This window comes from Gymnoscopelus microlampas, assembly GCF_963454915.1.
Source record: "Gymnoscopelus microlampas genome assembly, chromosome: 11".
In the NCBI taxonomy this organism is placed as follows: Eukaryota; Metazoa; Chordata; class Actinopteri; order Myctophiformes; family Myctophidae; genus Gymnoscopelus; species Gymnoscopelus microlampas.
The window spans coordinates 30874246-30897419 of record NC_139948.1 but is presented as its reverse complement, the minus strand read 5'-3'; the positions used below and the strand labels follow the sequence as shown (position 1 = coordinate 30897419).

At 42.6% G+C, this 23174-nt stretch overlaps 1 protein-coding gene across 2 annotated transcripts in view; it reads right to left on the bottom strand.

The window, feature by feature from the left end:
• The window catches only part of asic2 (acid-sensing (proton-gated) ion channel 2), a 388082-nt gene extending 368833 nt beyond the window's left edge, over nucleotides 1-19249 (bottom strand). The window contains exons 1-2 of one of the 2 annotated variants that reach the window (XM_084070957.1): nucleotides 19186-19249; nucleotides 17591-18211 (exon numbers count right to left, since the gene is read on the bottom strand). In XM_084070957.1, the coding sequence (XP_083927083.1) occupies nucleotides 17591-18169 (579 nt within the window). In that variant the 5' untranslated portion in view covers nucleotides 18170-18211; nucleotides 19186-19249. Of the gene's footprint in view, nucleotides 1-17590; nucleotides 18212-18924; nucleotides 18944-19185 lie in introns of those variants that run through there. The other variant, XM_084070958.1, reaches the window with a different exon arrangement.
• Nucleotides 19250-23174: the final 3925 nt, after the last annotated feature.

The following is a 23174-nucleotide window of genomic DNA, read 5'->3' as shown; positions in this document are numbered from 1 at the left end:
CAACACTAACAAACATCTGGCTTGCACTGGCGCTTCTTGGAGCTCTCAGCATCAGCCTCATGCAGTCATTATAGGCCACTGTGAGTCGTCTTGATGCTGCCTTGTCTGTAGCTGCACCAAAGGTTGGCAGTGTACAGTGGTGTACAAAAGGATCTAAAGAGAGAGATCTTCACAGGTACCGAGCACATGCTAAATTTGCGACACAGCATGTTCGCTTGGGCATACAGCTTCCGCCACTGTCTATATGTCCTTGTCATCTGAAAGGTCATTGGAGATAATATGGCCCAAATAAGTAATCTCACTGCACACACTAAGGGCAGTGCCAGCCAGATAGAAGTCAGGAAAGGTTGATTGTCTGTCTTCCCTACTTCGGACAATCATGATCTTATTGACCCGGACGGTTGGCGAAACCGTCTAGGCACCTAGGCTGGTAATCCAGCTGACAGTGTGTCACGGTTTCGACTCCCGATTCCAGTAACATTTGTGGTATTGGCTTGGTAATTGAACCGTTATTCACCTGCTATGTGTTTGCCAAGAATTACTTTATCAGATAAAAAAATAAAACCAATAAAAAAATCATGGCCATTATCGTCACACATGCACCGTGGTCCTATACAGAATTTGTGCTTGTTAAAAGTAGCATGGCTGAGGAAGGTCTACACGACCGAAACGTTGCTTCATGAAAACTTTTCTCTTGACCAGTGGGCAAGTGGCAGTGTGCAGGTATATCTTTTATTGTTGATGTTGTCTGCTTGTTAAAAGTAAAATTGTAGCGTTTTTGTCCTGCGCCTCTGTGCACTCATCATAACCATCTGAGCAGCCATCAACAGGGTGAAGCTGAAACTGAATTTCCCCTGTGGGACTAATAAGGTTATCAAAATAAAATTAAAATAAATTAGCCAACGTTGCCTACTGTACCAATAGGTCTGTGCAACAGAAGACGGATGGATGTTCATACATTTGTAGCAGATGTCCATGTCATATTTGCCTGCACAATCAGCCAAAGACGCCCTCAAGAGGCCATCTCACTAACAAGACTTGACTGCATAGTAAAATAATCAGTGTTAATGCATCCCGAGAGTGTACAAATGTAACCAAATTGACCATTTGTACACTCTCAAGAGTTGAATTAAAATTGAGGATTTCATTGTGTGCCTGACCTGAATATGCCTCTTGAAGCCCTCCTGTGTGAAGTATGAACCAGAACCATCAATGACCACCTCTAAAAGAGCATTATCTTAGACAGTTCAGATGCAATGCAGTGTCACCGCCACCTAAACGGCACTATATTTTTCCTTTGACTGAATAGACAAGGGCATGCTATGTGCTGCATGAGATATTGATTTATGTTTGTGTTGTTTAGTTCAGGTGTCCCCATGGAGACAGCCTTTGTGATGGTATCGAGCCTGCCCTTCTGGCAGACAACGACGTTGCTGTGTGGATTGAACACACTGCAGATGTGGCAATGGGGAGAAGTTGGGAAGATGGGAACAAGAGATAGAGAAAAATACAGAACTTAGTTCAACTGCAAACCAACTGCAATAAGAATGAGAATAAATGCTTGCCCAAGCAAGCTTTTGGAATACAGGAAATCCACTCCACTTAATTGTGTCTCATCTAGAGTGTTGTTTGCAGCCCAGTCCAAGACAAAGGCGATGACGATAACACTGATTGAAAAGAGAAGGCAAGACAGGTATGAATCCAACCTCTTACTTCTTTGCAGCAAATGCATGTGCACGATTTCCCATCATGCTCTCCTGAACACTAGCTTCATTTTGACAAAAACAAAGCACACTTCTGACAATAATTTTGGGTCCTGTCTTGCAGGACACAACAAACCCATACCTGTTATTATGAACAAGGAATACCTTACTTGGACTTTCAATGCTCCTTGAGAGCGTAGGTTAAGACTTAGACAGGGGCAATTTTCGAATTGCAGCCTCCTGAAGGTTGTATCTTTAGGAGTAGGGTTTTACACTCCTTTACTCCTTTTGGTAGGGCATTGCACATTTTTGTTGAATAGCATGAGAACGAGTTCATTCCCTTTGTTGAGCCAAATCTGGGTTGAACATGATTCGTGGAGCTGCCTCTGGTGTTATGATCGTGGACTTCGTTAACGTTTTGGAAGTATTTTGACAAATACTGGGGGATCCCAATGTTGTGGTGTATCTTAAAGACCAGGCCCATTGCAAGTTGCTGTACTCTGTCCTCAACCCTGAGCCATCCAATCCTAGCAAAATGAGCAGGGGTTAATGGGTCTGCAAGAATCTTCAGAGTATTCTTACTGACTAGACGGCCAATCCTATACAAAAAGTGTGTTCTTTGGTTGACCTTTTTGATTACTCTTTCAGCCATTTTATAAATATGACTATTTACTGATTGACAGCAAGAATAGGTTTGGAAGTCCCTTTTTAAGTAACAATGTCAAAACTTTGTCTAGACTCTCGTACAATGTGACAAATGCTTGATGAATAAAAAAATATGTAACATAACTATGAGTAATTTATAGAATTAATTCATGTTTACATAAAACACGCCCATGGGATCTGAGGGCGAAGTTCAGGAGAGGAATTGACAAAACAAACCACTGGCCAGACTACAGTCCAGACAGACAGAGGGAAGAGACTGCCTATTGAAGTAAACTTAGCCTGTGCTAAGCCAACACCAGCCAGAGTCTTGATGTTCAGATCAGACACTGGCAAATTATCAGAAGAGGCACGCCTCTGTGTGTGTGTGTGTGTGTGTGTGTGTGTGTGTGTGTGTGTGTGTGTGTGTGTGTGTGTGTGTGTGTGTGTGTGTGTGTGTGTGTGTGTGTGTGTGTGTGTTGTCACGTTGCATGGTCTAACCACATCATTCGACTATGTTGCTGCTCAACGCTGATGAAGTCTTAATACCGAAATGCGTACATTGTTCTATCTGCTTATCCATGTCTGAATAAAAGTGCCATAAGGAAATGTCCTTGAGTGCTGGTATTACCTTTTCTTACTTAAACCATACCCATGCCAACATTCTCAATTTTCACGGGAGACTACATATTTCTAACCCTTCCCCCGCTTGCTTAAGCAAGAAGCAAGAAGAAGAAATATGCTTCTAAATGTCAGTTCACTTGGTGCGTGACCTTCCTCTTTCTAACCTCTAATACATTCATGATCTAAAAGCTAGCAGGAGCGTACCTACAGTATGTTCTGTCAGCCCTATGTTCCCACAGCCTTATGTTACCTCTGCCCTATGTTTCCTCAAAATAAACGCTGCACGTCATGCAGAGCTGCAGTCTCTGTCACTGTGTGCAGATGCGTGCTCGCATCATAGATGTCTTTTCAGTCTTTCTGTGTCACTCTCTTCATCTGTGAGCGGTGCAAACGGTCTATGTGTCTCTGTCTCTGTGACGAATCGCAAAACAGATACGGACTATGTACGCTCTCTCTAGCTAGTAGTAGATGACATAGGCCGGATGGATAGCTTGCGCCCGATTGGCAGGCATGCCATTTAGACCTCTTGTAACCTATACACCTTTATACCTTTCAATCCTGGAACACATCTCTCTCATTTCATGTTTCCATCTGATACAGAGGCTCAGAAATAAAGACAATTCTGGTAAGTTTTTCAGAAAACTGAAAAAGGCGTTTTTGAAATCGGCATCTGTTCTAAATGGTATATAGAGGGACTTCAGATTATGAATTGGGTTGAGACAAACAGTGTGCTCAGGATAACCTTTTAACACATCGAGTTCCAGAGGTTTTTTAAAACAGGGTACATCCAGTGCCAGCGTTTCTTACCGTTTACGCAGATCGTTTTAGAGCTGCAGAAGCCACCACGAGGACCCGGATGTAAACAAAGGGTGTCTGGGCGATGGCCGAGGGTCCCGTCTAGCGACTGGAACAATAATATTTCTACCGCAATCCGCCATATTGCATGAGTGATCGCCTGTCGAAAATGGCTTGTTTTGACCACTGTAAAAAAAGTATGGAGATATGGACCTTTTTCTCATCATTGGAACGGACGGAAGTGATGTTTTTTGCGCTGACGTCACATCCGTCCATTCCATTTTAACACACATTTTTGACACAGGAATAAAATGTTATGTCTGCCAACAAGAGCAGAGACTATGGGTTCGAGCCCTCTGGAGGTGGGCTTGGCTGGGTCTTCCAACAAACACAATTGGCCATGTTCAAAGTTGGGAGGCCGGACAGGAAGGGCAGTCTGTCACTGCACTAGCAAACTACTACATTCCTACACGTTGTTCAGGGTTTCTGTTCAGCAGGGAAAGGAACTAGGTCGGATAGTGTGTTCCTGGTGACTTCATGTGTATCGGAGAAGACACATGATTGTCTACACCCTTCCACATGACCAACTGTAGGGGTTAGCAGTGACAGGGACTACACAAGTGTGGGGATAATTGTGTGTGAATTGGCATAATGCAAAAATTGGCACAATAGGGTAAAAGTTAAACATTCTAACTGTAAGATATATCAATCGTTTTTTGTATGGCCCGAAAGAGCGTGGCCAGCCCTATCAATGTAAATGTCAACAAATGTCAACAAACAAGTCAATCACAGAGCGATTGTCACTCCATGCTATGGAATGTAGTCTATCCAAATATTCGAAGAGTCGTCACTGACTGAGTGACTAATCAGTCAGTGCAACATGTTCACCCGAACGTCCTCTCAGGCTATGGGATCACAAGTTCTGGCGCTACATGAAGAGGGAAATGTGCATCAGTTGGTTCAATGATCTAACGTGTTTCATTTGATTGATGAATGGCCCAAACAACGCAGTTTACAGCGAGCACCGCTCCCCCATAACGACCTTGTCAGCGGTCTGTCTGATAAAATAGCCTAGTTAAATTATTAGATCATTAGAAAAACTCTGGAGCCGCAATGAGGTGCTCAGGTCAGGATTATATTACAGAAAAATGTATTAATAAGAATGTCTCTGAAGCAGTGTTCAAAGGAGTTGAATATGTTATTTAATACTGCAGTTTTTATTAGAAGCTTAGTAGATATTTTTGTTTATGTTTACAGTTAAATGTTGGATTTTTTGTGCCTGTAAGAGTGCATGAATACATCTACTAGTGAGCTTTATATGTAAAAGGCACCTTAATTTAACTCTTGAGTTTATATAGGTTTTTGGTAATGTTAGTAATATGCAAGAGTCATGACAGTCATGACTTTTCAAGGGTTTTAGCTTGGCACAAGCTGGTATAATATGACTGTCATTCTTGTTTGGTTTAGGTCTGCCAGACACACTCGCATGCGCTCAGAAAATGTTGACTGCACCATCGTATAACAAAAATACACAAACTAAAAGATGCCTTTCAGCATGCTCAACCAATACAGATAGTCTCACACACAATCTATCTCTTCCTCCCAGGGCTATGATGACATACATCTTGTGGCAGGCTGCTGAGGTAATGGGCCATATACCTATTCTCCCTCTCACCTCTCTCGTCCTGCTGGCATGAATGCCAACTCCAGTACCGTCTCTCGCCATGACTTGACATCTCCTCTTCCCTCTCCCTGTAGTCCAGGGGCCAAGACATATTTTGGTACCACCTAAGGTGACCGTAAAGTTTTTGTATTTTTGTCTTCCTACATGTCTCTAGTTTATATTTTGGTATGATAACCCTTCCAATCTTGTAGCTTAATGGCAGTTATCACTACCTACCGGCTAATGTATCCGGTAGGAGACACAAAGTAGAATCTTTGTGTCTCCTACCCCCGGCATCAAATTATTGCGACAAAAAACAAAATATATCCATGTATTCAAGGCTTCATGGGGTGTGCAATTGATAACTTCTCAGATTTTTGGTGTTTGCAAAAAGACTGCTTTCCATAAGCTTGTAAAAGTTGACCCTCCTTCGGTCTGGGGTGGTCATAGCTGAATGGGTAGAGTCCCCCCCTGAAAAACTTAAAGGAGGAGTTCACCCAAAAAAATATTTCTTTTCTATCAATTGCACACCCCATGAAGCCTTGAATACATGGATATATTTGTTTTTTGTCGCAATAATTTGATGCCCGGGGTAGGAGACACAAAGATTCTACTTTGTGTCTCCTACCGGATACATTAGCCGGTAGGTAGTGATAACTGCCATTAAGCTACAAGATTGGAAGGGTTATCATACCAAAATATAAACTAGAGACATGTAGGAAGACAAAAATACAAAAACTTTACGGTCACCTTAGATGGTACCAATTTGTGTTGAATATCAGTGCTGGCCCCTGGACTACTGACTGATGGGGCCCACACTACAACCATCTCCCTTTACTTATCCGTCTCCCCCAACACACACACACACACACACACACACACACACACACACACACACACACACACACACACACACACACACACACACACACACACACACACACACACACACACACACACACACACACACACACACACACACACACACACACACACACACACACACACACACACACACACACACACACACACACACGCTTCCCTTGCCCTTTTAACCCATTAAGACCTGAGGCCGATTCTACAAATGTCTTCTACAGTTTTTTGAAAAACGTTTTCATGTCAAGGACCCCCAAAATTATATGTATTTGGCTGCAGACCCCCCATCTCAAAACATTTTTGAGATTTTTCAAAAACAGCAGACCTACAAGTAAGTGACCCGCAATGAGCTTGTATATCGGCTATTTTTGAAAAGCCAAAGTATAAAATAATGGTTAACGTGGTTAAAATATAGCTAAAATCTAAAAGGACACAGATGCTTTCCCAGTTTCAATGGGTTAATAGACTCAGGCATGCTCCGCAGGGTACATAAAATGGCCTTGATAATGCCACTTTAACGATTAATGCATCCACTAAAACCATAACTCGATGCATTGGCCTTTCAAATGGAAAGATATGTACTGTAGCCTTCCCAATAGCAGAGCATCAGTTGTTCAGTGTAACTGTGATGGTGGTAGAGCACCGTTTTTTGTGGCCATGCAATAATTAGCCATTCGAGTGACAAGACCACAGGTTAGGTGTAGAGGATAATTGTGGTTTCAGTAAATAGCCAGCACCATTATACATTTGCAGTGCTGTTCCAACATGGCTTTTGTCAGGCGGCACCGACGAGTGGCTAATTACCTTCTGTGTGATTAAGAGTCCATGGTCTGGGTGCTATCAGCTCTCTCATTAAGAGAGACTGTGATAGGGTACACGGGGGCCCTCAAAGAACAAATATCTGGGCAAGGGGACCAGGGCAATTTAGTGGAGCACAGGGCCAGTGCAGGATGGGTAAATGAACTGGTTCACTTTGGCAGACAATGATGTAGGCCGTCAGTGTGACCAATCAGCATTTATCCATGGTTATAATTACACCCACTTACAATCAAACAGAGAGAGAGAGAGAGAGAGAGGGGTGTGGTGGGTGTTTGGATTAAAAAGTAAGCAAGAAGATGCCAAGTACACTACCTGCATTCCCACAGGTTTCCTGTGAGACATGATGTGAGACCCAGCGTAATTGTGTGAAGCGCAGGGTCGTCAGCCAGTCAATGACAGGCAGGAGCGGGATAAACAAAATAGATCAAATTAAAATAAATAACAGACAATTTGGGGGGCTGCATCTGCAGTGGCCGATGCAGCATGGGCATGAGTGCAAGCCTTGCCATTCTCGTTGGGATGGCGCGATCATGAGTTGTGTTCTTGCTCAGCACCGGTGGCAAAGTTTCTCAATGGCAGCTTAGAGAGAAAAAACTAAATTGCTTTTAGTAGTTAATTTGTGAATTCACCCTGATGCCACAAAACACACATGCAGTGCGTTTTGTGGCATCAGGGTGAATTCTGCAGCAGAGGTGCAACAGTACAAACTATTATTAAAAGAATATTCATAATGGATAATTTAGTAAAATAAACGATTAATAATCAATCCCCGTTCACCATCGTCACCTTGCTAAACTAATGGCCTAAGTCATTTTTTGAGGAAAGTGATATTTTTGCCTAAGTCAGCTCCTCATGACACTGGCCATCTCCTAATTGAAAAGGACTGTCTGACTTTTCACTCCCCTTTTAGTATAATGGCCTAACTCCCTAGTGTGACTTGGGCCAAAATAGGCCTTTTTTTTGGCCTAAGTCACATGGTTTTGTGACGTAGGCCAAATTATTTACTGATTTAGGCCATTTAAAAAAAAAAAGTGGCCTAAGTCAGATTTAATACTATTTAAACCTATTTAAATCTCTTATGTTACATAACTGACAGACAGTGTTATTTCTATTTAAATAGTCATAATTTGTTATAAACATTTTGGGTGAAATGATTAAGAAATATCATATAGTTTTGTTTTGGATCAGTTTTTTATTTTTCCTGATAAAAAAAAAAAAAGACATAGGCCATTAGTTTAGCAAGGCAGACGACATGTCATTATAGGTCAAAATATTCAAAAACATGAACAAACAGTGATAATAGAGCTACAAGCGCACAATGCGTGGCATCGTGATTAATCGCGAAAAATAAAATAAGCCTCAAGCGGTTAATCGATTAGTTGATATATACAAAATATACTGTATATATATACAGTATATGTTAAACGCAATCTCAATTATTTGCATACACACCGCCCGCGTGTGCAGTGCTGCTTCATGGTGTGGCTGCTACAGCTGCACAGCAATCTAGAGATTTGGTGTGGAGCCTATTCTTTGCATGCTATGATATGTGATGGGAGCATGCCAGGTCATATACCAGTTGGCAACGGTTGCTAAGCCAGCATTGGACAATCGCTATTGGGGGGGGCACAATTTACAGTGTACTGCTAATGAAAACTGCTCAAAAAAAGATTTCAGGGATCAAAGTGTACCCTTTTGAACAGTATATTTGCACTGCGAGAACCAAAATAAATATGTCATATACTGTATATGTTCACATTAGAGATGCACCAGTTGCAATATTCTTGTCCGATTCCTGTTTTTTTTATTAGTCTGACCTGCCGGTACCGTCTTTCCAATTCCAATTTTCTATCTACGAACTATAACTAGACAGTATGGTTGCTCCAATGCCATTTCTGCCAAGTACTTCTGAGAAGGCCTACTCGCCGATACAGACTACAGATATGAGTACTTTTACCGTAATAGGCCTACTGCAGTTTTCCATCATTGGCTATTCTAAATGGATGGATGGATAGATGGGTATTAAAAAGCCATTTTCAATTACCACAATAATGAAACTTCTGATTTTGAAGATGCTATCTGATACTGTTTGCCTACTGTCCTCACAATGGGTCAAAAGCTGTGACTCATGGTTTGGTAATACAGCCTAATCTGCTATTTTGGACTACTGACACACCGTATGATGGGGCATAAATGATGCCCGATTTATAAGTCTACGACACGTTGCAGATGAACCTGTTGTGAGCTTGAAGATCAGCTATGCTGTAGGCGAGACACCATCGTATGTGGAAGCATGAACTAATTAGGCTTCTCAGAGAGGCACAGGCATTTCTAGTGGACCAAGCTAGGGTAATGCTACACAACCACAACTAACTGTTGCATGAAAGTGAAAGTTTCTGCAACTGCCTCAGACTGCGGAAAGCCTGGTGATGCGATGTTACTGCTGTTAATTTTGCTCATAAAAAGGACATGACGGTCACAGCATTGAGTAGGCTATGCTGCACGCAGGATTATGGAATATATACATACATTGCAAATAAGGTAAGCAGCTCCATCTGTTGGTTGTCACTAGGCCAGTGGTTCTCAAACTTTTTCATGTCAAGGACCCCCAAATTGACACTTATTAGCCCGCGGACCCCCATTTGAAAAGATAAGCCAGGGACCCCCATAAGATAAGATTTTTACGGCTCTAGCAGTGATTCTCAACCATTTTAATTTCAAGGACCCCCAGTTTGACATGCATTAGGGCTGCGGAGAGTGCGGACCCCCATTTAATGACATTTCTATCTCTGGGACCCCAATTTTTATTGTAAAATCAATGTTAATATAACTCTGAGAGTGTACAAATGGAACCAAATGGACCCCCTCAAGTACCCCTGGGGGTCCCCGGACCCCACTTTGAGAACCAATGCACTAGGCTACTTGCTAATGTTTAGTGACTCAGCATTGTGCGCGACGTGACTATCATGCTGCGTAGTGCAGCGCCCCCTGTATCAATTTGACACAAAACCGGAATTTATGACAGTGACCTGCCGAGCTCCGGTTTTGGCCGATCAACCCACAACCGGCCAATTCGGATTGGCGGCCGATTGCTCTGTGCACGTTTAGTTCACATAGGCCTACTTGGCTACATACTACAACAATCTTAAATAAATCAACAAGAGTACATCATTTAACATCATCAGTATCACACACAGAACTAGTATAGACACAGGGTTCCTCATCACAGCACATTTCTCAACTTCACTCAAGTCACAGTCTGGCCCCACTGCTGTCTGTGGGAGCTGCACCATGCAGTAAATCAGCATCCTTACAGTGATTCTCAACCCTTTTCATTTCAAAGACCAACAGTTTGATATGCATTAGGCCACACACAACCCCCATTTGATATGATCTTTATCTCTGGGACCCCAATCCACAGTCAAATCCTTTTCATTTACTGTAAATCTGAGAGTGTATACAAGTCAAACCCAAATAGACCCGTATGGGTATGGGTCCATTCAGTTTCCATTTGTACACTCTCAGAGTTACAAACTTGTGAGGATCTGTTTTGTTCCTAACTATCAATCATTTGCCTGGGGACCAACTGGAACCCTCAAGGACCCCTGGTAGTCCCTGCACCCCACATTGGGAACCACAGTGACTAGAATCCAATTCAACAAAAAAAAAGAAGCTTTTGGCTGTCCAACACCCGAGGCTCTGTGATTGTCTAGAGGGATCCAATCACTGCTGAATTCAGATAGAACAATAGCCACTATTTTGGTGTCATTGAATACAGCAAGTGGGCAAAAAACGCTTATTCAAGGTACACGTTAAGTTACAAATGTACTCCGGCATAAAGAAATCGAAACAGAAGATTAATCTTGCCATTTGGTGCTGTAAAATATGTCTCACACACATTGCGCGCGCACACACACACGCACGCACGTACGTTGTTCCAAAATGGCATCTGCACACTACTGACGTTTCACTTGCAGTACTGTGCTCCAGTTCCATCAGTCAAATCTTACTGACTTCCAAGTTCCTACAAGCTTCCCAGCGGTCATTCATCACAATGTCACTCCAACGCTGACTCTGGTCTCTTGCATGTCATGGTAATGTATTCAAAGAATGTGTGTGTTGTGCATGTGTTCACACATGTATGGCCCTGTGTGATAATGAATGTGCATTGCATATGTACTGATGTGCTCATGCAAGTGCATACTGTGTGTGACAATTGCCGATGGGTTCGTAAATCGGCGATTGAATGGGTGAGCAACAATTATATTTTGGGAGAGGGGGGTCGTCGTCGTGAGAGATTCACGCAGGCGATTTGCACTTTTGCAGGCTTTGCAACAAAGTTGTACCGCTGAAGGAGTCTTAAACTATACTAAACATGATGCATTATGCAGTGTTTCTTGTGTTTACAAAACAAATTGGAGGGCCACTGTTGTGTTATCAGTTATGTCTCAGTGGGGATCTCAGTTCTTCCTGGACTACAGTGGACAACAGACCGTGTTTCATGTAGTTCCAATCAGACCGGCCCCATGGCTGGCCCCGAGGGTGTCCCTTTGTCACGTCTCGCCAATGGTTGTGCCCCTCTTCGCACCCATTAGTTGCTGTTTCTTGGTTGGACAAAAATCCTTTCTCTCCATCTCCACTACCATTGAAATAACCGGTTTTTCAGTTGCTTCGTATTGATATTCAGTGTATTCAATTCTTATTTTAAACTTGGTCTCAGTAAAAAGGAACATCTCAGGTGCAGTATAGTGACTGGGCATAAATTATGTTTTTAAATGATTTAGCATATTCCACATAAACAACCATAAGACAAACAGCATCAACAAAGACAGAAATACTGATAGAACAACATTATGCCATAAACTATTAGTGCGTCATAGTCGAGTCATCATAGTCTGTTGTCATTAAAAACATCCATAATACATACAATAAATCTTTCAATGGGGAATCAAATCATATAATATTGCACTTGCCCAACAGCCCATATTGCACTTGGCATCATAAAAAGAGAGAACAGAGTTCATGTGTGCGTGTGTGTGTGTGTGTGTGTGTGTGTGTGTGTGTGTGTGTGTGTGTGTGTGTGTGTGTGTGTGTGTGTGTGTGTGTGTGTGTGTGTGTGTGTGTGTGTGTGTGTGTGTGTGTGTGTGTGTGTGAATCCAACAGTGCTTTCACAGCACTTGGGAAAAAGCTGTTTGACAGCCTGTTGGTCCTAGCCTTGATGACCTTCAGCCTCCCTGATGGAAGGGTCTCGAAAAGGTGGTGTACGGGGTGTGAGGGGTCCTTGAAGATCTTTGAGGCCCGCTTGTGGAGACGGCTTGAGTGGCTGTCACTCAGGCATGGTAGTGGAGAGCCGATGATCCACTGTGCTGTCTTAACCACCCGTGCAGGTCTTTTCTCTCTGCATCAGTGCAGCTAGAGTACCAGACTGTGCATAAGTATAAGTCAGGATACTCTCGATGGTAGAGCGGTAGAAGTTGATGAGTAGATGAGCAGGTAGGAATAATATTTAAAAAAAAATGTTTTACAAAATTCGGCTTCCTTGTGGCACTATAATAGGTTAATGTGAAAAGGCAAACTTTGGAAACCAATGTTAGCCAATCAGGCAGATTTGTCTTGATCACATACCGATTTGGGTGATGTCTGGGCATAATCTGTAGGAGTAATATTTTTTAAACATTGTGCAAACATCAGCCTCCTGGTGGCGCTATAACAGGCCAATCTGAAAATGTTGGGGCAGAGGTTATGCTCTGGCATCCAGGGAGTGTGTGTGCACAGTTTCGTAGATCGGGCCAACGGTGGCAGAGATTAGCTGTTCACAGACAGACACACGGACGGACGGACACACACACGGACCGACGGAAAAACATAGTCTCTGCAACGCCTTCAGCCTGGCGGAGACAATGAACTAACTGCATTAGCCTGTTTTGTAAAATTTTACAACTTCAGTCAATTTGCATATGCCATATATGTTTTTACCTTAATGAGGGGGATGAAGTGACTTTGGAAGGGAGGTGCACAAGGCATGATGGTAATTGGAATATTATACAGTGGAAGACATTCAAGAGGAAAAAGTTGTTCAAACAAAGCACGATAACTATAGGGATAATTATTTGAGCGTCCACACTGATGAACAATAACGTTCTGTAAACAGTGGCACCAAACACGCACTGCACAGTCAAGCTGTGTCAGAGGCCACAGAGAGGGGGAGAGTGAGAGATCTCCAAGGTGCTAAAAGACACATACAATAGGAGATATTGATAATGTCACTATATGATTATTAGTAATAAGGATGCGAGATAGTTGTACCTGAGGTAATGCAGCTACCAGCTAGAGTTATTTATTCATAATCGTCTCCTCATCTCCGTTAATAAAATCATCCTAGATGTCCTTCTGATTGATTTTGACTGGCAGTGCTTCTGTCGTTCATAAGCTCCGTTATAGTTGTGATTGACTGTACGTGCCATCCACTTCAATTCCACTTCCACATATTTATAGTTATTGTTATAGTATTTGGCACAGAACACATACAGTACTTCTACATTATGTTTTCCAGTCATAGGGCATCAATTTAAAATATTAATACTTTTGTTGTTCATCTTTTGCCTTGATATGATCCAACATTTTGCATATTATAAGAGTCAAGAGTCAAGCTTAGGCCTGGTATCTATTGTTTTTAGTACAGCTTGGTCCTTATCACACAAGCAGCTTCTCTCTTATCATGACTATAACTATGGTCTGATCCCTTTACCACGTACCTGTGTGTCTAATTTACTTCTCCCCATGATATCATCTAATTAAAGCACAACCACCACCACCTTGAAATAAGCGTCTCTGACTCCATTTACCTCTTCAATTACTGATTGTTCCAGAATTCCTCGACAATACTCTTTCCCACTATAAATAGTGCTAACTTTGAGTGACTGCAGCTTTCTTGCAGCAGTGAAGTGCTGCTTTAACTACTCTTATGGAGCGCAGAGCAACGTTTTGGTAAGCAGGCAAACGGAGAACGGAGATGAAGGATGTCAGATACATGGCAAAGAGATGGCATGGCAAACTGGTTTTGTAATTAAGGATTTAAAATTAACTTGTGCTCCAGCGCTCCATAAGCAGATATGCCGCTCCACCATAAACATCTTTAAGTGCACAGTAGGAGCATTTATTCACTGATAAATAGCCTAAACTGTACATACTGCACTGCTGCGATCACAGCTATGCTTCACTGCTGCATTCACAGATATGCTTCTAACTGCATACTCTCTCCCTCACCGTCACACGTGCCTCCCCCCTGCACACAACCCGCACACCTTCTTGGACTGGCCATTTGGGTGTCTACCATCATCCTCCCCCAACATCACCCAACTCTACCAAGCATTTTTCCTTGGGAAAGAGTTAAGACAAATTATGGCGTGCCGACAGAGAAAGAGAGATGGAGGTTGTTTGGAGAGAGAGAAAGAGAGAGACAGGGAGAAATGGTGTGTGAGAGAGAGAGAGACATTAGCTACTTTCTCATATGAACACTAGAAAATGTCTCTGGAATTAGGCCAGTGTTGGCCTTTCACACATGTTACACGCAACAGGAGAATGTTTGTTTCAAATGCGTTCATACATGAAGGTAAATAGCGTGTTTGATAAGGTGAAGGATGGCACACATTAGATTAAATTAAATTAAATTAAATGATTAAATATAACAGTGTGAGGGAGATGCGAGGATCAAATGCAATCATTTCTTTCTTACTTCCACAGAACATGACAGATACATTGAATTCCTTGACATGCGGTCTCCCATTGATACACCCATACAAAAGACAAACGAAACATCTCTCCTAACATAGTTCGCCTAATGCAGACAACGAGCTACAACCTACTTTTCATAAAAACAAGCCCGTCCTCCGAGCTGGAAAAATTGGTCTCTATGTACAGACTAGTGCACACTGCGCAGGTTAGTAATTGTCTACAATTACTAAAGAGACGTTTATGTTTTGTTTCGCTTATGAGCCATTTCATGGAAGTTTGATCTGTAAATATTTCCAACTCAAACACTAATAAAAAGCAGAATGAAAATGGATTTCAGTTAACTACTGTATCTCTCTCTCCAAACAGCTCGGGAGGAGGGGAGGCTCCACTCGTCACACATTCAGCCATTTTGGGCTCAATCGGATATTACCCCAGACTTAACTCAAGGGTCCTGCCAGCATAAAGTCAGTTGTATGTCCAATCCTACCAAACCGGAATGTTGCATTCATACATACAGCACCTCCGTTTGAAGTCTGGAAAACTTCCATAATACAGTGCATGTGTGACAGTGCATGATTATCTCACGTTGTGGGTCAAAGGCAGGTCACACAGTATACAGAAGGGTTATTAAGGGGAGTCAATTAGAGAGTCACAACACTGAGTGTGTGTGAGAGAGAGAGAGAGAGAGAGAGAGAGAGAGAGCGCTCTGACCTGCGCTAGAGTGATAGCCTATAATATGATCTACTTTTGCACTGAAATGATGTAATTAATGATTTGGGAGCAGGTGTGTAAGATTCCAATAGTAGGCCTATAAACATAGGTATTAATAGGGCTAAGTGGTTAATGTAATGATTTATATCTGCAAAGTAACTATAGTAACTAAAATTTTCAAATAATTGTAGTGGAGTAAAAGTACAATATTTGCCTCTGAGATGTAGAGTAGAAGTAAAAGTATAGACAATTGGAAATACTCCAGTAAAGTAGAAGTACCTCAAAATTGTACTTAAGTACAGTACTTGAGTAAATGTACTTAGTTACTTTACACCACTGCACGTCTGTGAGCGCTCAGGTGTGGTTTTATGTATGGCTGACTGCATGGGACGCCCCAGGGGGCATCCCCTACACTGCAACATGAAACCACTAAAACCGTCACATAATCAATCCGCCATTTGTTGTTCCAATTAAGAGTTTTCAGCAGTAAGGCCATCTCAAGATGAAACATGAAGATATCAACCCATCTGGATTAGAAACAATAAACAAAGAAGCATAGATGCTTTAATGCGTTTGAAGTCTCCAGCCGGCTGGTTGAGACGCAGCGCTTCTTTTGATGTTCTCCCCCCTTAACCACTTAATAGGCAAAAGTTTCCAAGGATTTTCAAAAATAGAAAAAATGGCAGATCTACAAGCTCACAGTGCATCGCAATGCAATGTGTTGTGAGCTTATAGATTGTCTATTTTCGCTATTCGTTGTACAAGTATATACTGTAGGGCTTAAGTGGTGACACAAAATATTGTTTTCCTCAAACCAAACAGCTCATCAAAGCCTGCAGATCAGATCCTTGCAGTATTTATATGCAGCTGCTTGCCCTGTGCGTGCACTATGTGGTCATCGGTTTCAAGAAAGAAACGTGGGGAAAGAAAGATCCCTTACCACCTGACTGTCTTGGCTGCAACATTCTGTGTTCAATTATTTTAACTCTAAAATGAATTCTATGCATATAAGCATACTATATGTAATGGCATGTGTTAGTACTGGCCTGGGCACGTGCTCCCTCTGTCTACAGGTTTGTCATTCGATACAGTGAATTTGCTTGTATCTTTCATATTTCATATTTTCATTTTACCAACCAACTATTGTTGGAGTAGCAGATTGTTGATCACTTGCCAAGATGAATAACAGAGTAGGTACAGCAGACTTGTACATAATATCTAATATAACACAATAATAAATCAATTTGAAGAGAAATTGGAAATGAAATCCACACACTGACTGAACAATAGCTCCCAAATTAGTTTTGGGGCACATGCCTTCTTCAGAATAAATGAAGAAGGTACACTTCTCGGGGCAACATACCGGCACTTGATGGCTGATGGCAATTTCACACTATTCAAAGCTGTGGCTGGTGTGTTATCTCCACTCAACAGTTAGCAAGTAGCCACTGATCCTTTGGAGATCTTGATCAGTTTAAATAAAATGTGGGCTGGTAATGATAATCAAAGTGGCTGGTGAATCTTGTAATTTGTCCTATAGATCGTAGAACGTCAGAGGTGTGTTCAATATACTGTAGACCTGTTGCACCAGGTGTCATGACACAACATGCCATTGCGTGTCGGGGTTACCGGTGCTGAGAATAATAAAATATATGAATAGGGTTGACAACGAGTAAACAACTGACAGTCTGCTTAAGGCACAGACTTATAATCCAAGCTGTGCACAAGGGTGCAAATCTCCCAAAGGACAACACACAGTAGGGAACTCGCAGCACAACAGTGTAGGAGGGGAAAAGCATCTATCAGCACACATCAAATTATGTAACCAGCAGAAAAAAGGAATAAGGACAAGAACCCCAGACACCTTATAGCCTTAAGCCGCCAAAAATACCATTTTCAATTTTATGTCACTCAGCAAACGCAGTCATACAATGAAGAATAATGAGGCTCTCTCTCTCTTTTGAATTTGGAGGCTCTAGGACTGGAGACGAGATATAAACAAGCTGAGCGATAGTGTACTCACGGTGCTGAAGTCGCTGTGGCTACATTCCTGGCCTTGGTAACGACAGTAGAGCATCATGTCCTTCAAGTCGTGTCCAACCCGCTCAATGAACTCCTTCATGCTGAAGGCCTTGGGTCTATAGGCGGTGAAGTTGGCCTTGTCCTGAAGGAAAGCCAGCACATCGGGCTCGGCCAGCTGAGGCTGGGGAATGGCCAGGTGGACGTCCAGCAGGGCCAGCAGCTCTCCGGCGTGATACAGGTCGTTGCGAGTGAGCCGGCTGAAGCGGTACGTGTTGAGATTGCAAACGGTCACGACGGGGAACACCAGGCTGCCCGATACCACCGCGTCCATGCTGGTCACATGGGGGTAAGACAGGAAGTAGGCCAGGCGCTCGGCACTCTCCAGGGCCAACAGTCCCAGGCAGGCCAGCAGAGCGGCTGCCCAGAGCAGCCGTCGTGCAGTAGGCTGACCGTAAGGAAAGATGAAGCGCAGACCGTGGAGTGAGCTGGTGTGAGCGAAGGCCTGCCAGGAGGTGGGCTGCAGACTGGAGGTCTCGTGGCTCCCCTCACTACCACAACTCTCCTTCAGATCCATCATCATCCCTCCAGCCCCTGTACCAGGGAGCCTCCAGTGTATTCACACCTGCATAGAGACAGAGAGACTGTGAGTGAGAGAGAGACAGACAGACAGATGAAAGTCAATGAATGCCCTACATATATGCAACTGAGATGCCCAGCATGCCTGGCTACATGGATAACGTTCACACCAGGTAGAGCAAGAGAGAGAGAGAGAGAGAGAGAGAATAAAACGGAGGGGCAATGTGAGAGAGGGGGCAGAATATACAGATTCAGAAAGAGAAATACACTGACACCTGCAGCGAATGACAACCAATACCCTACAGGTCCATTTGGTTCCATTTATACACTTTTCCGCATTACAATGAACACTGAGAATTGTACTGTGTAGAAAACCACTTACAGATAACTGAGAGAATTATAAAACATGGAGCCAAGCCATATCAACCTAAGAGTGAGAATATGAAGAACGCTGAGGCATAGACCTCGACATCCCCAGCAATGATTACACAGAGAGAGAGGGGAACGCCAGGAGAGATATGTTCCCTCATGGCATTCCTCTCCTCCAGTCACCACCCCCCACTTTCTCAATCACTTCCTTCAGTTGAGAGTCACTGTGTGGATGCCAGCCTGACTATGGCTTCCTACTATATGCCCTCCTTGCCCCAACACACACACACACACACACACACACACACACACACACACACACACACACACACACACACACACACACACACACACACACACACACACACACACACACACACACACACACACCTGTCCCTCCTGTTGCCCCCAAAACCCTTGCTGTGTTTGTTTTCGCTGACAAAATCCCAGAGGTAGTTAGGTCCAATGTGACACAGGAAGCAAACGAGAGTCACTCAAGCCAATCAAAGCTGTCTCTGTTTATATCAATGCCCCTGCTTTGCACTCAGTCACAGTCAAAAGCACAACTCATACACACACAGAAGCCCGCTCGCTCGCACGCACGTCCAGATTTCAGGATCTCCCTGCCCAGTTAATGACAAGCCTAAGCACCTCTCGTTCAGCGTAGCGAGATGACATCCAGCCAGTGCGAGGTCTGAGAGAGCGTGTGTGTGTGCGAAACAGAGAGAGAAGGAGAGAGAGAGAGAGTGTGTATGTGTGTGTGTGTGTGTGTGTGTGTGTGTGTGTGTGTGTGTGTGTGTGTGTAAAAGAGCGTGAGAGAAAGAGAGAGGCGGGGTGGAAGAGAGAGATAGAGAGAGGAGAGAGAGAAGGAGAGATAGAGGGGTTGGGAGGGACAGAGAGCGAGCGAGCCGCAGATGATCAGAGCCGCCGGTTAGCTGTGCATGCCAGTCCAAACTCCTCCTGTTTTCTTCTGGCCACATACATCCTCTTAACCTCCTCTTCCCAGCGCATCTGTGGCGGCAGTGAACTACAGTGAAGACGAGAGATGGGAGGCACACACACACACGCTTACGCAGAGAGAGAAATCAAGAGAAGGATCGAGCAAAAGGGAACGGTTGGGAGAGAGACAGAGATAGAGTCACGGGAGGGGAGGCAGGGGGCTGGGGGGGTGGGGGGGGCAGACGTCACACAAAAACGCTCTCCCTGCTAGCTTTCTCCACAGTAAAAACTCTTATTGAATCTGTTTCTCTTTCCTCTGTTCACCCTCATTTGTCTTTTAGCCCGCCTGTTCTTAATTTTTCCCTCATTCACCCACTAGCAGAGTGATGGATGGAAGTGAGATGGAGATTGTCGAATAGATGGATGAGGAGGGAAAGGTGTGGGGATGGGGTGGGGGGTGTCATGTGCGAGGAGATGCAGAGGGTTAGTAATAAAAGGCAAGTAGGGAATTAGCAGAGCAAGAGAGAGAAAGTGAGACAAATAACGAGTGTGAGAGGGAATGGGAGTCTCCGTGCCAGGCTGTGATAATAAACGTTGTGCCTTGTGGGTTTGGTTTGCATGGCAGTGTCACGCAGAGAAAAATGATGCAGAACCATACTGTCACATGAGGTTTATGACAAAGATGTAAAGGGAAGTATATGAAAGCTCTGTGTGTGTGTGTGTGTGTGTGTGTGTGTGTGTGTGTGTGTGTGTGTGTGTGTGTGTGTGTGTGTGTGTGTGTGTGTGTGTGTGTGTGTGTGTGTGTGTGTGTGTGTGTGTGTGTGTGTGTGTGTGTGTGTGTGTGCGCGCGGTGGGGGGGTGGGCGGTTGGTCTAACCAGTTCATTTCATTAAGAAATACAACAACGCAGGTGAAGATAAGATATGGAGGGGAATGAGAATAGTGTGAGGGTGCTATGAAAAGATAAATTATTTAATTAACCGTAGTCAAGTAGAAAATCAATCGTATCAGACCATTTGCAGTATACACTCATCTTAAAATACTTGGAGAACCTCAGAGCTTGTTAACACAAAATCAAATCAAATAAAGCATAGCACGTACTGTATAACACAGTTGTCATTCATGCAGCACTTTTGTAGCCGAGAGTTTAATTGTTTTCTTGTATGTCATTTTAATCAGCTACACTGATTAATCTCGAGTAGAACCTGGCCTGCAAAGCAACAAAATCAGTGCCAGTGACATATTCAGTCCTGTACAGTATGGTCCCAGTTGCTGGTTCAATAATATATATTTTTTAAAAGTCCCTAATTGTGTCTTGTGGCAGCCTATTGATAATAACCATAAAATAATCATTGTTTTATGTGGCGATGCAGTCATTGCCATGTTAAATTATATGTAATGATGTAATGACTGTCCCAGTGGGGACAACTTAAAAATATATCTATGGTTCCTCTAAAAATGAGAATGAATCATGGCAGGGATGATTTCAGTTTTCTAGCTTTAGGAGAGACATGTTCACAAAATACTAAATTAAAAAGGTAGGGTAAGTGATATTGAGGCAGTCCACTCAGAGAGTGGGCAGGGTCTATGGTCTGGAACTTCGCATTGCATAATGAAAAAGTTTGCCTATTGTGTATTACATTAAGTATGCCACTGTATATATTACGCAGAATACGCACCTAAAAGAAATACTTAAAAACATTTCTGAAAACAGCGCTTAAAGGGATTGTAGGCAAGTTCAGAGATAAACAAAGAAAAAAACTCCCGCAGTTTGTTTCCCCGACCACCAGGGGGTGACGCAGGGAGGACTTCCATAGAGTTAAGGGGACTTCTAAACGGGCCATGCCGAATGTAGGTTGCTCTATTCGGATACAATTCGCGGAACTGCCCGCCCCTGCTGGTTCTCTGAATTTTTATTTTTGAATAAGCTCTTTCATGATAAATTGACCACATATATGAAGTTAAACAACTAAATTCTATCCAAACGCTATCTTAAAAGTAAATTCTGTTTGAGAGCGTTTTAAAACCAAAAGTAAAAAGTTCACACGGACACGGACGTGCACGGATGCGCACATGCGTGCGTTCATTTACGTCCCAGACAAACATAAACAGTAGGGAAAATACAGATTTCAGAAAGAGGACTGTTTCAATGCAGGAAAACACCCCAGCATCATTATATAGTGGCTGATAGAGGGGAAAAAATGCAAAATATATATATATAAATATTTTTCAAATTTAGGCTTAATGTTGCCCACAATCCCTTTAACTCAAACTGTTTGAGTTAAGCGCTGTTTAAACTAGTAATGTACCACTAAACTAAACAAGTGTTAAAAAGTTAAACTGATTGAAGTCTGAGCCCTACTCACTATCTCTCTTTCTCTGTCTCCCTGTTTCAGAATTAAACTATATGCTGTGTTCCTCCCCTATGAATGCTGTGGTTCCTGACAGCTGCAGGGTTTATTGGCTTCCCAACAACTCAATTAAGCAAATCTCCACTTCCCCACTAAGGTAATGACTGTGGTTTTCCAGGGATTAGGGGTCTCCAGGGTTCAAGATAAGTCTTTATTGTATGCTCAACAAACATCATCCGTCTTGAAAAGATTAAATTAAACACAATAAACGTCTTAGATTCTCTAAACCTAAGAGGATCCATTATTAGCCTTCCTTTATTTTTACTTGGCTTCTAGTTATCTGAAGGCTGTTCATACAGTAAATTAAGTATATGACTTTCATTCTTATTATTTTTAATTTGCAATCTAGTGTAGACAAATGACCATCTTGATTTGAAATAGACTTTACATTGGAGTCAGGCTAAACTACTGAGAATGAAATTTAAGCTCGCTCAATGTCATGATGTACTTAATCATTATACAGGCTAATGTATTCTGGCTTGTAGAATGAGCTTTTTTTATTCTATCCCAGATGAATAAAAGTGTCTGCACCGACTACCATGTCCAGTTCCCTCGATATATGTACTTGCTAAATAGACTTAATTCCATTTCTGACTTTGATCTACAATTACTCAGTGGCCCAATTCACAGTGGTTTTAGCCTTTATAGTTAGGCCAGAGTCATGCAGATAGCATAAAATTACTTTTGTGCATGGTTAAGCTTTCACTCCTGAACCCATTCATATGAATTGTAATGCCACGCCATCATCATTCAGCAGCTGACCACCACAACCCACTGAGACCTACTCTGAGGCACCGATACACAAGCAAGCAGACTATTACTATTACTTATTGAACAACTGGTTCATTAGTACCATACTCATGCCAGCTTACCCCTCTCCAAACGGCACATCATGCTTAATTTATATTCCGTCGCACAACGGTGTGAGTATAAATTAGTCTTTATTGCCATTTTGTTTTCTCATCCCCTCTGATGCACCAAATGAAATATAATTGTATAGCCAATTAAAAGATTGTGTGGGTTCTTTGTCACGACTTGCAATATAAATCTCAAGAGTTAACTTTACTTTCCATAAAGGGTCTCTAAAACAAAGTAAACCACAAATGAAACTCAAGGGCATACTATGTTTTATTTTTTTGTTTAACCATCTTTAGTTACGCTTTCAGGCCATTTTAACAGATAATGATAAATAATAAGCTCCAACCAGGAAATAAAGATCTCAGAGTAAAGGGAAACAGGCCATTTTAAGTTGTAGGACAAATTATGAGAAACAACTGCACAACTTGCTGGA